A 14128-nucleotide genomic window follows, 5' to 3' on the forward strand; every position below is an offset into this window, starting at 1 on the left:
GGTCTTGAGTCCAAATTCTTGCAAACTCTTTCTTTTGAATTGACAAGCTAATGTAAAAATATTCTGTAAATCTTTAATGTTACGAATGTAAACTTCTACTCAAGTTGTTTAAAATTCAAACAGACAATACTGAGTATGTGTCCTCTGTGTCCTCACTGATCCTGAATCCCACAATAATTCACCTTTAAAAGGATATGTCAGTTACAGTTTTGTGACACCACACCTGTCAATGATGCCACAAAATGATTGATTTATAAGGATCTGAAATTTACTGCTCAATACTTGAGTAAACTATTACTTGTGTATTATGTAGAGAATAGTTAGTGACCGGTGCTTTTGGACACAGTGTGGAGTCAGGCCAGCTGTTCAAAGTTCGAAGCTCGTGATGTAAACCTTCTTACCTTGATTCCTATTTCTAACTTTCTTATTTCCTCTTCTTTCCAGCCCAGTGCTGTACCGGCAGCAGCAGAGCCCATTCTCTCAGGTTGGACAGCTTGTTCAAGTCAAATGCTATTAGTTCTAGGTCAGCGCCTGGGCTTTCTCTACACCCCAACAACACCTTTTCACTAGGCAGGGATTCCAACCACCATTAATCAGAGTGGTGACAGCCCATGGATGTCAGTAAATATGTTTCCCTCACTGCCTCTTTTTCCCACCACTTTCCTTTCTCACTCTCCCTGTTGCACCTATGATTGTTCTTTCCCACTGTTCTTCTGGGTTTAATGTTGACCTGTTCTTATTTTGATCTTTATTATTAATATCAAGATTCGACAATGGAAGCATTCCACTACACATTTAAGTTATTTAAATTAGGTGTATGCTTGGTTTTGGTAGGGAGAGAGACTGAGAACATATTGATAGAAAGAACACTGCCCCAAGGAGCAGAAAATTGCTTCAAGGGGCAACTATTTTGCTTGTTCCCTGCTACACAAAACATTCCCTTACATTTGAATATTTTATATGCGTGTCTTTTTGCACTGAACATAAGTGTTGGCCAGGTGCTTATGAATGTTGTCAGAACAAAACGTCTACTCAGTGGAGATGGTGTGACACTTTCCTCTCCTGCACGGGTGATATAGCTGACAAGAGGAGGATGAATGTTGGCTAGCATAGTGGCTGGTGTGTGTGTGTTTGTGTGTGTCTGTGTGTGTGTGGTTGGGTGTTAGTGGGTGACATGCAGGCAGGGGGCCAACGGCAGCCAGTTGGAGAAGTGGGTGCCCATATCTGTTGGCATGCAGGGACGGGTACCTGCTGCTGTCCAGAGACAGCTGTAATGTAGCCACCCGTTACTGTGCAATCAGGTTGGTGGCTACTGAATGCTGATAATGCTGCAGTCTGCGTTTTTCTCTGCTTGGCAGACGGAGCTGCGACCAACCAATGACAAGCATTCCTCGTGAAAATAACTCAGACTGGAGCCAGAGAAGTAAACAGAGAGCAGGAAAGAGAAGGAAGAGAGTGGAGACGTGACAAAGAAGGGGAAAGACGAAGAGATAAAGAGAAGATAAAGAGAGACAGAGTGAGAGAGAGAATGCCATGAAGCAAATGGTGACCTTTCCAAAGATGGATTTGTTTACGAACAAATGTTCTTGCTGTCAAACCTGCTCCAGAGTGACCTTCACGCAGAGACAGAGCTGACGACACTCATCTGTTCATCTTTGTGCCCACTCCTCAACAATAAGTCGTATCAATTCAACAGACAAAATGAGCCATGTTTCCTCCGTCTCTGTCAATACATGGAGCCCTTTTATTCCACCGCATACAGTCATATTCATTTAATCACTATTAGCTGTAATCATGTGGGCTGAGACAGGCACACAGTAACAGGCTCATGGTGAAATTCTTCACTTAATTTATGGGTTGAAGTCATAAATGTAGAAATGTAAGAGCGTATTTCTGTTTAGTGATGTCTCTATAGCTGAATTCAATAATTGTGTAGTGATCAAATCTGCACCCTAACATTATTATTCACATTGTACCATAATGTGGTGTATGTTATTCTTACCTTTGCCTTATTTAAAGCACTTATCTTGGTTTGAATGGTGCGTTTCAAATAAACTAGCCTTGCCTTACAGGCAAAATGGAGATTTAGTAGTAGTAACTTGAGCAGTTTAACTAGAAAACACTAGAAACAAATTTCTATGTTTACATAAGATACAAGAAGACATACTCTCATCTACATTCTGTCTGATGTTGTGTGATGTGCATCTCAGTCATTTGTTAAATACCTTCAGCTCCTGTCACAGACTGTACAAACAGCAGGACATCTCTTCAATACTACTAAAAAGATGTTGTGTTAACGCTGACAATTTTCAGTGATTCAAGTTAATAGTCATTAAAAGATTAAACATACAACAATAAAACTAATAGTGTAGCATCCTGGTGTAATAGGGGTGAAAAAAATATTTATTGGACATTACTGCATTATTAGAACCATTACACCATTAGATTTGCCTTCCTTATGTCAATGGAGTTCACGTTGTCTTGGGCCCATCAGTGATCTCTGCAGCCAGAAGATGGCAGTATTGAGTCAAAACAGCTGCTTGGTGACTTCTGTTAAAATCACAGGAACACCAGTACACACAACCCCACTCCACACACCAACAATGGAGATGACATCTGCCATTAGACCAAGATTTAGTTGAATGAATGAAGGTGTTACCAGTATGGGAGCATTTATTTTTAACCAACATTGGGTGCTCCTCCTCTGTGACATGAGCTGCATGTGGGTCTTGCATGGTACCACACCACTACACTGTTCAAGCAAATCAGGAGAGCTACTTTGACGGTCCAAACTAGTGTTTACAAGAGTTATAGTTGTTTCTACAGTTTAATATTATAATAGAGCATAATACACATAAACATATGCCCTACCCTCCTGCTCTTCACTCATTTTTAAATGGTTAGTGTCTAGATCTGGTCTGTGTGGAATAAAGGCCATGATTTATAAGGCCATAGAGGCCATGATTTATAAATTAATTCGAGTGCAGCTCACTCCTACAGGACCATTCCCCAGTTTCTCAAAAACAACAACGACAACAAAAGTGTCTGCTACCTGAAATCATCTACTGTATGACTGTGATACTGTCAAAATCGTAGGCAGGATCCATCCAGGTCTTTATTTAGTTTAGCGAATTAACCTGAAACAAAATGTATTTTGGATGAAGGTTCTACTAAGTGTTAACAAGAAGATTCAAAATGAAAGTTGTCTTGTATACCTTGTTATAGTTTCTATAGCCTAATTACAACTCATAACCTGGCTAATAGAGGACAGGGTATCCATTTCGAACCAAGTAGATAATTCAGAATGCATAACACAAATTAAACAAATGCTTGAAAACTGTGTTTAAAAACGGTATTATCATTGTTTTTATTTTGCTGACTGTATACACCATATATATTAAGATAATAACTTAAGTCCTGTTCTAATGCTTTGAGGAAATCTGCCTACTCTCCACATACAGTCTCACTCAATGATTCATATTTGCCCTGCATTTGACTCTCCTGCACACCACAGATTTAATTATTAAATGCTTGTGTTGTCTGGAATGAGGATCAAGCAGAACTTAGCTCTAACAGCAGGAGACTGTGGTGGAGAGGTAATGTCAAGCTGTCTCTGTAGAAGTTGCTGCTTCCGCCTTTGATCCAATCCCACAAAACAGCTATCTCATAAAGGACAAAAATGTGAAAAATAAATAAATAAAAAGACAACTTCTAAGACTTCTACTGCACTGACTGTTTTTTAATGAATCCAGATATTTTAAAGAGTGAACCAGCAGAATGAAACACCATTTAACATTGAAGTGATTCTCTCCTGCATCCAAACTATGTCACCACGGTGGTTTCTGAAGTGCCTAGCAGGTTGGTCAGCCCCTCTTTACCTTAAGGGCATTAGAACAAAGCTTGCATTCATATTCAAAGCCATGTCGTGCTTCTGTGACAGCACAAATGGTTATGTTTGCATTAGCTTGTAACTTAGCAGAAGTGAAGAAACAAGAGAGTGTCTGCTTTGAGCCTGTAATTACTCTTTCTGTCTGCTTCTGATGATCAAATTATCCACCACAGAGCAGGAAATCCCCAAACTACAAAGGAAAACAGAGTCTAAAACCTGAAATGTCTCCAGAGAGGCCTGTAATATCTGCCTTTAAGTACAAACCTTGTTAAGCTATAAAATCAAGTTAGTTCTGATTTCTGATGTTGAATTATTCCATATTTGATCAATTATGCTCAACAAAGTGAATCAGACTGAATACAAGAATAACCTTGACAGTTACTAAAATACACGTGGTTTGACATTTAACGTTTGTATTAAGTAGCTTCAGTTTCCTTCTTTCATGGCACGTGAGCCCCAGTATCACCACATGATATATATTTTATTCATAGACCAAAAATAATAAACAAAAATATAAAGCATCACATCAACTTTTTATAGGCAGAGAAAAATAAAGGGTATACTTTTATACAAGACATCTAAAACGATCAATTCGGAGCACAAAAACATGAATCACAACTAATAATAACATTTACAGTGAACAATTTAAACAAGGGGGAAAAGCACAAGCATTATAACTTGAAGAGTGTATAAAAATTGACAAATTTGCTTGCAAAATATTACCTACTTGGTAATTACACTGACCATGGGGTTAAAGAGTCCACTAGGATGAGGACTGCTGTGGTCAAGGACACTAGAAGCTCTACAAAGAGCTGTCTTGTCTCAGATTGGTAGATGCTACTGTTTCTGAAACTACCCCACACTACAGTTGAAGGTTTAAAAGTCATTCATTGTTTAATAGAAATCAAAATCTACCAGCTTTAAGAGTAAAGTCTTATGGCTTTGTGGTTCTCTTGATTCCCTAAAATGTTAAAGATTAGCACCACTAGGCTGGCATTAACATCAAAAGCTGGGTTAATGTAAATAAGTACTGTAAAAAGACTTCAAATATTGTCCATGTTCACCCGCTGTGTCTTTGTCTAGTGTTATAGAAACAGAAGGAAATCGATCCACTTCCATCACAGTGGGTGGCTGAAAGGAAACGGGGCCAAAGCTACTACTTTGTTTTTCTATTTCAACAATAGCTTTTTTTATTTTATTTCGGAACTTCTTTTTTGTTCTCCTGTGTACAAAACCATTAACATTATAAAGGTTAATAGTATAAAAAATGGGGACATCAGATCTTGAGAAGCTACTGTTATTTACATGCCTCTATCTATCTAAACATTTCCCTTTGTAAAGAGCTGTGCTTTTTGCTGAAACTGCCTCATCTTCACAGGTAAAAAAAAAAAAACCCAAAACACAAGGGTAGTTTCTCCAGACCTGCTAGCAATATTTCATGTCATTTCATGCAAAAACACTTGGAGCGGACAAAGTCATCACCACATTATCACCTTATTGTCCTACAAAAATAATTGGTAGCAAAATAGACTTTAACGTCTCAAGAGTCATGCATCTGTCCTTTTCACCGTTTTCTGTACATAACTCAGATGTTATTTTTTTGTTTTTTTTACGGTCCTGAGTGTGCAAAATGTCAATATTACTGATGGCCAAAAATAAGACCAATGTTATGGACTGCTGAGAGAGAAAATTAAAAAAGCAAAGGCATCTTCCTGCTCTCTTTACACAGCCTTCTGCAGAGTTCCTATGTCACACATGTATTCCAACAACATTTTGTGTGTTCAACTCTAAAAGTTTGCAGAGTAGTACAGTATGTAAGATGTTTTCAAGTTCTGTGTAAATGCCTATTATATACTACCTACTACACAATACAATGCTGCAAAGGTATTTTGCAAATTGGCAAAGCTTCCTGAAATTAATGCAGGATATATTTCATATAACCCTGTGACAAGAACTATTGTAGCTGTGAACTACAACAGCCATTGAATGTACTTTGTCAGCATCGCTTCACTAGACTATTAACATTTTACAAAAGTGCATCCTCCTCATCATGACATTTAATGAACGCCGTCATCGTTAAGTACTTATATATGGGTTTTAAGAGTTGTACCCCGTCTGCTCTATGGTCTCTTGAAGCATCAGACTGCTTTGTCAGAGTAATCTGGCCCACAGTTCAAACCAGTCTATGGTTTTCAGCTATTAGAGGGGAAAAACGTTTTATCTATAGTTCGACAATTTCCTTTCTTTATCATTTGTTTCTGTCTGACACTCAAATGTGCAGTTATTTGTCTTGTCAGAGTAACATAGGCTGCATACAATGACAGTATGAAAACCTAAACAAATATTCCTGCTAGATTTACAGTATATTCCTTCACACAGTGTTTACAAATGGTGGTTGAACATTTCCATTATATTATCACTGGATCACATTTGTAAATTTCTTCATAACCTATCAAATGCCCAAATAAACAGAAACAAAGTCAAGTGAAATGTATTTAACATGATCTTACACATGCTTTACAAAATTGTTATTAATGCTTAAAAAAGGGTTATTCATTTCTTGCAATCCACTTTAACAACTGTACAAAAAAAATGTAAAAAAAAATCATGAAAAATAAGGAAAGAAAATAAGAATCTCTTAATTGGGGAAAAAAAATACCATCCCATCGCTGCAGCCTTTCTGGCTCTTAGATGCCAAAATAATAGACAAAATGTGGAAATCATACTAACATGGTACTGATTTACTGCACTTGTCCCCTTTTGCGACAAAATACATGTATATAAAAAAGTGCTACTGACAGCTGGTGGGGAGGAAGGACTAAGTTACAGACACTAAGTTACACACTCATCGTCTTTCCGTACTCGTGTAGCCATTATTGTCCGCATGCTGTCTGTGTGGTTTGAGTCACTGACAGGAGACGTGGTGTACAGAAAGTGAACGGATGTAGGGTTTTCCTAAGAGACGCTGGAGCAGCGGATGCTTGGGGACCCCATTTGTGTGAGCACTTTGTCGAGCCACTGCAGGGGGCCGTTCAGGTGCAGCTCGATCCAGCAGGGGGTGCTGGTCACTGTCTGTCGCCTGAGTGTGACACAAGGAGAGCAGATGTTAAATACTCAGAGAAAGCTGTTTAGAGCAGGACTTGTGTTAGTAAACTTACAAAGTCAAGTTTCAGCAAGAAGCTGGCCCACAGCTTAAACACAAAAGGAAAGCCCAAACAAACTGGATGAATGGATTTCTGTGAGTTATATATCGGTCTACCTTATCAATGCCTCATCTACACAGTGATGAGTTTAGCTGAAAAATGCAATAACCTCAGTCACAACTTAGTCTTTGTCTCTCAAATAATGCTTAAGAGAAAATGTCATTTTCTAAGTATCATACTACAACTGAAACTGAAAACAGGATGTTAAGTTTCATAACCATTTGTTACCTCTGTTCTACAAACCTTGTGCAAAGGTTTCTCCACTTGCACATCCTTTAAAAATAATGGTTAAATTCATTTCTTTAGTTCTTGATACTTCAAAAACTTGATCTCCATGTCCTTTGGCTCTTCCCTGATTCCCTACAGTCTTCAAACAAAACCCCTTACTGAAGAGCGGAGAGGAGAGGAGAGAAGAGAGGAAGAAGTGTCAAAAATAATATAATGTGAGTGTATGTGGAGTTAAGTGACAACTCTTATGCCTAAAGTGCCTGGTGAAAGGTGAACATCAGCTGCATTTCAAAATGCAGTTTCTATGTACTACAAATAGATTTCCAACAACATTCTATTTTCAGTGTGCCTCTCCCAATGATAACCTTGTCATTTCTCCCTCTGAGCTCTGTCACTGATTCATTTGTGTTGTTTTTTTCCACCTGACAAATCTCATTTGACACTACAGAGTTTTTTTGCAAAACCGAACATTTCATTTGGTTAAAACTTTAGGGGCAGCTTGAATGAGCTAAGTAAATTAAACAACTAATATCATAATCTCTCAGTCATGCCAACAATAACAGCAGGCAAAATGTATCCTGTATGTTGTCATCTATCTAATTTACACACTGGCAAGCCAGATAAACAGAAACACTTGCCAGCTGCATGATTTCCTTCTTCCTCTTCTCTCTTGCATTAATATTTTACATTTGTCTGTGTATATTTAATCTATTTTTTGGTGAATTAAAAAACAACAGGTAAAAGGGACAAAATAGTTAAAAAACAGACAGTGTGGGAAAATGATGTGGGTGGAGGTAGACAAGAAGGAGGGCTTGGCGTGTCCAGTAACCTGAATCCTGCTTTTAAGTGTCTCCACATCTCAGCATTCTTGGTTTGGTGAGCAGTCTCACAGCTAAAAGGTTTCCCCTTGAGGAAACCTCCTGTGCAGAGCCAACTTCCAGCCAATCATCTGCTCCCCTTTTCCTCAGTGTCCTCCTTTTTTACTATCAGTGAGTCAGACTGTATGGAAAACAGGGCGGGGATGGAAGAGGGAAAGTCTGACATCTCTTTTTGACACAGCACATGTGTGTTTGTTTAAAATGTCTGTTGTGCCAACTGGGGCCTCTTTCTATCGATGAGGTCTCGGCGACGTCATACATCGGAGTGTGAGCAGATGTCTGAGAGCGGGGGCGGCTGGATTGTGGGATGTGATTCACATTCTGTTTGTTTCTATTGTCTGCGTTTACATAAGGGCTTGCTAAGGACTTGATATTTGCAAACCAGCGCTTATAATGTTGCTGACAAGTTGGTTGTGGTTTATATCATCTCTTATGCAGTTCTGTTATGCAGCCCTGTAGTGGTTTGGGTTTACCATTTAGGAAATGAGTGATTGTCGTTAACCCAAAGCTTATCTGTGAGAGCAGCTTACCTGTACTCAGCTCCCCAGCCTTTGACAAAGCTCATGCGAATGGTGCACATCCTGGTGAGCTGGTACACAGCCTCAAACCCCTGGTTGACAGACTGGGCGAGCAGGGCAGCAAACTCCTGGTTGTTGAAGATCTTCAGGTTACATCCTGGAGGGAACAACCAAAAGTCAGGTCACAACGTTACCTTGGATTTAATGTATTTAGAGATGTACTCAAGACTGTGGACTGTTGGGGAGGTTTAGCTTAAAGAGGCACTCCAATCATTTTATTTTGTGGCTCCAGACGGAGCTGAAATCTGATGAATTGCCTCATGTGATGTCACTTGAGACAGCGTCACTTGGGTCTTAAGACTGTAAGTTTGAAAATGAAAAACATCTGTTGGTGTGACATTAGAAAGAAGTGCACTTAGCAGACCTCTGCAGCCCTCTCCTCATCTCTGCTTGAGGCTAACGGCTCGAGGCTACATTAGCCGCTACTAGCTTAACGCACCAGAAACTCTCACCAATCTGTCAGTGGTCAAGTTACATGTGTGTAATGGAGGTGCCAAGTTTTGACAAGGAAAGTAGTCATGGAATAAAAAAGACGATATCTATGGTTCAGCTGCATTCATGTTGATACTGTTTTTCAAACTCTCCAGCGTGTGTCCAACAATGTTATAAGAGTATTCTTTTAAAAGTGCGAGAACTGTGGATGAAAGTTGAAAATATGGAGGAGATAGCTGGTCTGAATGTTACTGTGCTTCTTTTTTAAAACCGTTTATTTAGACTGATCTGACATGAAAGGAAGCTCTCTAGCATTGTAAGCTAATTCATAAACTTGACTTTATTTTCTTTGATCATATATGGTATTTAAGTAAGAAATGTAATACATTAATCTTAATAAGGGAAACAAGATGTGCATCCCTGGACTGGTGGTGAAGATAAGTGATGGGCTAGATGTGGCCTCATGTGTCGTGATGATCCAGCCACAGTAAATGTGTTCTGAATCAACCACTTTAAAGAATTTACTTAACTTCGATTAATCACAACTTGGTTAGCCAACAAGGTCCTCCAATGTCTTCAGCTTTGAAACAGACATTAAAAGTGCTCAAACTGGATAATTTTGGCAGCCGAGACAAATCTTACTACTGCGATTTTATATTCCTGCCTCTAAGACTACACTCAGCTGTGGACGTTAGGGACAACACAACTTCATACTGGACTTTTTTTATGAACACATGGGAAAAATGTACTTACAGGCATCTACAAACCAATTTGATTTGTGTATGTCGGCTTCTACCTTTTGGGCAGATGTACTGTGGAACTGAGGATCAACTCGCCAAACCTTTGATTAGCTGGCAACCCACTCAACCTCCTGAGCCACAGATACTGTCCATTTCCAGTTTTGCCTTTAAGTTTTTATTTCCATCTACCTCCCTCACTCTTCATCTCTCCATTTCTCCCCACTCGTCTCACTCTCTATTCTGTCCTCTCGCCCCATTTGTCTCCTTGTCCCCAACTTTCTCTCTCTGTCTCTGTCAGCCTGATACACACCTGGAGGAATCTTGCAGACTGTGGCGGGGTGCCAGCCATAGCGTTGGTTACAGTTGGGGCTCTGGACAAAGATGGCGCTGTCGCTGAGACACTCAGCAAACACTTCTCCTCCAATGTAGTACAGCCGTACTCCACGGCCTTAACGAAAACAGAGACAGAATAACAAACATGAAGACATGCGCAGTAATTATAAATGTAGAGTAATGTCTTGTTTGGAATTGGTTAAAAAAGAAGCATCATGAATCATTATATGTGCAGAGCACATCTGCAGAGCAGATGTAAACAGAATCCTACCGATATGTCTGCGTGTTAACTCCACAGCTGCGTTGCGGTTGACATTGGACAACAGGCCCAGGCAGAAGCGCTCTGAGTTGGAGGGGTCCGTGAAGCCATCCACTGTCAGCGAGGGCTGTGAGGCGTGGAAGGTCTCTCCTACTCGCTGGTTCAACTCGTAGTAGGAAATAGAGCACCAGAATGCCGGCTCGCAGTATGTCACTGGTTGAAGATCTGATACAGAGAGATAGACATTTTGCTTTCATCAAACCAAAATAGATAGCAAGACAAGAGAATGGAGTGCAAAACTACTACTAGATATTAGGATGGGTGTGAACAGACAAAGATGTGCAGATCGAATACTTGAAATAATACAGGAGGAAAGAAATTAACAGTAACAAGGTGACAGGAGACATGGTTAACAGGGAAAAAATGGGTGCAAATCAAGAGAAATACTGACCAGAAAAGAGACTAGATGGGAGAGAGAAAATGGATACGAAAAGAAACGGACGGCAAAACGGGTTAACTGTGGGGACAAAAGGGTCCGAGGTGGATATAGAGGGGGAAGAAAAACACCACCAAAGAAAACATTAGGGCTGAGCTTGCGTCACAAAATGTCAAACCCATATGCGGTTTCCCAGAAGCCTTTACCAGACAAAATGTGGAAATTCAACCCTCACTGGTGGGACACTTGAGCCAAAACGGTCAAATTATAGGTTTATCCATGATAATTTTCAGTAACTTCATCTGGTTCTGGTAATTAGCTCTTTTTCCCCTCAACATGGCCACTCTCTAACAACTTCAACATTGTGTCCTTGGCTTTGAAGTCCAGAACAGAGCTGGATGGCATTGCCAAATGAAACTGGTGTGATTTTGTTATTTTCACCAGTAGCTTTCCGGCCAAACCCCCTGGCGTTTCTCCATCCTGACAGAATAAACATAGGATATTGTCATTGATGTTAGCGTGGGCTGAATGTCGCCTTGGCCTGTTCAACAGCTTACATGGTGCGGGGAACACAAAGGCTTCTTTCATCACCTGGTTTCCTCTTACAAAAATGGAGTAAAATCAAGCAGAGAATTCCCCATTGGGGAGATACACTATTGAAACATTTGCCTGTAAGTGAAGGCAGACAGACAACAGTACACAAACACACACTCATGCACACACACACAAACACAGACACACAATCCTTACCTAAGTTGCTGTGTGTGGGTGAAACGGGATTAGGTGACAGGTTTGGGGAACTTGTGTCCATGCTGTGCGTCATCTGGTGATCGCTGGTCTCTCCATCCTCACTGAGGTAGCCCGGTGGTGGCGTTTCTGAGATACACAAAAACACACACACACACACACACACATCACATTTGTGACAACATTCCCTGGTAAGTGTCTGCTGTACATGTATAGTAGCTGGCTGATTGAAATACAACACAGGAAGACAAGATGAAACTAATATTTATAATAAGAGAAAGATTTAATATTAAAAACAGCAATCTTTCAGTTTAGTTTAACTTGCCCACCTGTTCTGTGCATCTCTGTTTCTGCTTCTGCTAGTCTGACATTACATGCAATTCTCCTCTCTAATAGAAATATGTGGTCACATTAAAAAAAAACAAAGAACAAAACACATTTGGTCTTTGTTCAACCCTGGTGGGGAGGAGTATGTTGGAGCCATGTCCGATAACAATTCCTGACCCATTCAGATTGGCTGAAAACATGCATCACTGTGTCAGTCTGAAAGGTGTACTAGGCACTAAGAACAACCACCAGGTCAATCACTTTCTAGCATACATTTTAACAATGTGTATGATATAGATGCAAGAACATAAGCTTGTCAGTGCTCAACTTATGAACAAAAGAGCAGGTTAACTAATAGCAGCCCTTATGTGGGTAACCCCAAAATCAAGGATCCCAACTGTCTAAACAACTACAAGATCTACTTTTCTCTTCGCAAAGAACTCTGAGAAAAGACAACAATGTAATGCACTGCCTGACCCATGCCCATGTATAATGTTCAGCTTGACACTGGCATAATGTAGATAATCAGACTAAAGTTTCACATACCAGTATTGGTGTATCTGAGTGTGAGTCATGTACGGAAGCATGCTGGTACCTGGTATGTAGTTGCTCTGGGGCTCAATGCCAGCAGGGAAGTTGGTGTTTTCTGGAATTGAATGGCTGTAGTCATCCAGAGGAGGGAACTCACTGGGGATTTCTGTGTGTCTTGGTACCAGCACTGGTGGGAGTACTGTATAATGTATATAAAGACAAGACAAGTTAGAACATAGCAATAGTTTCACGTCTGGATAAAAATCAATAAATATGCAATCCAACACAATTTTACAATAAAACAATAAATGTATGCATTAAAACAATGACATAAGTTATGTACAATAAATAACAGGGAAAACTATAATTAATAATCCATGTTGATTTAAAAAAAAAAGTGTATAAAACAAATCTACTTTAAATTCTTGGGAAAAGTTTAAAAAAAAAAACATTAAAACTGTGATAACATCTGAAGAAGAGATAAGCACATGCCGAGCTCTCGTACCTGGCGTCTCTACTCTCTGGTAATGGTATGGGTTGACACACACTTCATCCTTCTTCGTGTGGAAGGCGTACTCGCACAGCTCCACCGCTCGCAGCTCATGGTGGGACTGCAGGTCGGGCCAGCGCCACAGACGGCAGTAAATGACGTGGGGTAGACCTTTTCTGTGGGAAACCTGCAGACGGCCATCTAGAGACCTGCAGATAATCCAAGTGTTTAGTCAATAACCTGAAGTACTGATTAAGTATTTTCAAGCATTTTCAGAACAAATAAAATGTTTCTTGGCCATTTCTTTTTTTCACTTGAAATACTGACTCGATATCAAGTGACAATTTTAGGCTATTTACATCATATTTCCTTAATAGTAATCAATTCTTTTGTCCCTGTCTTCATTTATACATTTTTTTCTTCACAGTTATCACGAGATTACCAGTTTTAATATGAGACTTGTACTGGTTATAGTCTGATCTGAATTCCTTATCCTTTTTGTGAACTTTGTGACATTGCCATCTACACTTTTACAACATTTTTTAATTTAAACAATTTATTTGTATTCTAAGGACTTTGACACATGTTGTTTGTCTCGTTTACAGGCTGTTTTTTTTTTGTTTTTTTTATAACAGTTATTGATGTGGTAATTGTCTCAGGTGTTTTAGAATTGGAGCCCCCTTTTTTATTGGTTGTTACATCCTGTGGCTTCAGTATAAACATGTGTGTTGCACATTGGAAACAGATATCTGACATGACCAAAAATGTTGAGTCTCTAATAAACTCAGTGCTGACATTGTGCAGGAACACAACCTTTTCTTTCACAGTCTAGAACCATTAAAATATTTTTCAATCTGTGTTCATATTACAATTCACTACACACAACTATGTCCTCCAAAACACAAGGTGTGGTGTTTGCTATTGTTGTTAAGTCTGGGCTCTGACACTACCTCCGACTGATGAGGGTCCCAGCTGTCTATGCACTGGTTATGAGATGATGTCTAATAAAAAGTAACCTGCAATGAGATTACAGTATGTATAACAGGAATTTCATTGT

General features: G+C 39.6%; 1 protein-coding gene across 1 annotated transcript in view; it reads right to left on the minus strand.

The window, feature by feature from the left end:
• Positions 1 to 4403: 4403 nt before the first annotated feature.
• The window catches only part of smad3a (SMAD family member 3a), a 30634-nt gene continuing 20909 nt past the window's right edge, over positions 4404 to 14128 (minus strand). The window contains exons 2-8 of the mRNA XM_046032674.1: positions 13087 to 13280; positions 12646 to 12780; positions 11727 to 11852; positions 10553 to 10765; positions 10259 to 10396; positions 8729 to 8873; positions 4404 to 6968 (exon numbers count right to left, since the gene is read on the minus strand). Of these exons, the coding sequence (XP_045888630.1) occupies positions 6845 to 6968; positions 8729 to 8873; positions 10259 to 10396; positions 10553 to 10765; positions 11727 to 11852; positions 12646 to 12780; positions 13087 to 13280 (1075 nt within the window). The 3' untranslated portion in view covers positions 4404 to 6844. The remainder of the gene's footprint in view (positions 6969 to 8728; positions 8874 to 10258; positions 10397 to 10552; positions 10766 to 11726; positions 11853 to 12645; positions 12781 to 13086; positions 13281 to 14128) is intronic.

This window comes from Micropterus dolomieu, linkage group LG20 (genome assembly GCF_021292245.1).
Source record: "Micropterus dolomieu isolate WLL.071019.BEF.003 ecotype Adirondacks linkage group LG20, ASM2129224v1, whole genome shotgun sequence".
Taxonomy (NCBI): Eukaryota; Metazoa; Chordata; class Actinopteri; order Centrarchiformes; family Centrarchidae; genus Micropterus; species Micropterus dolomieu.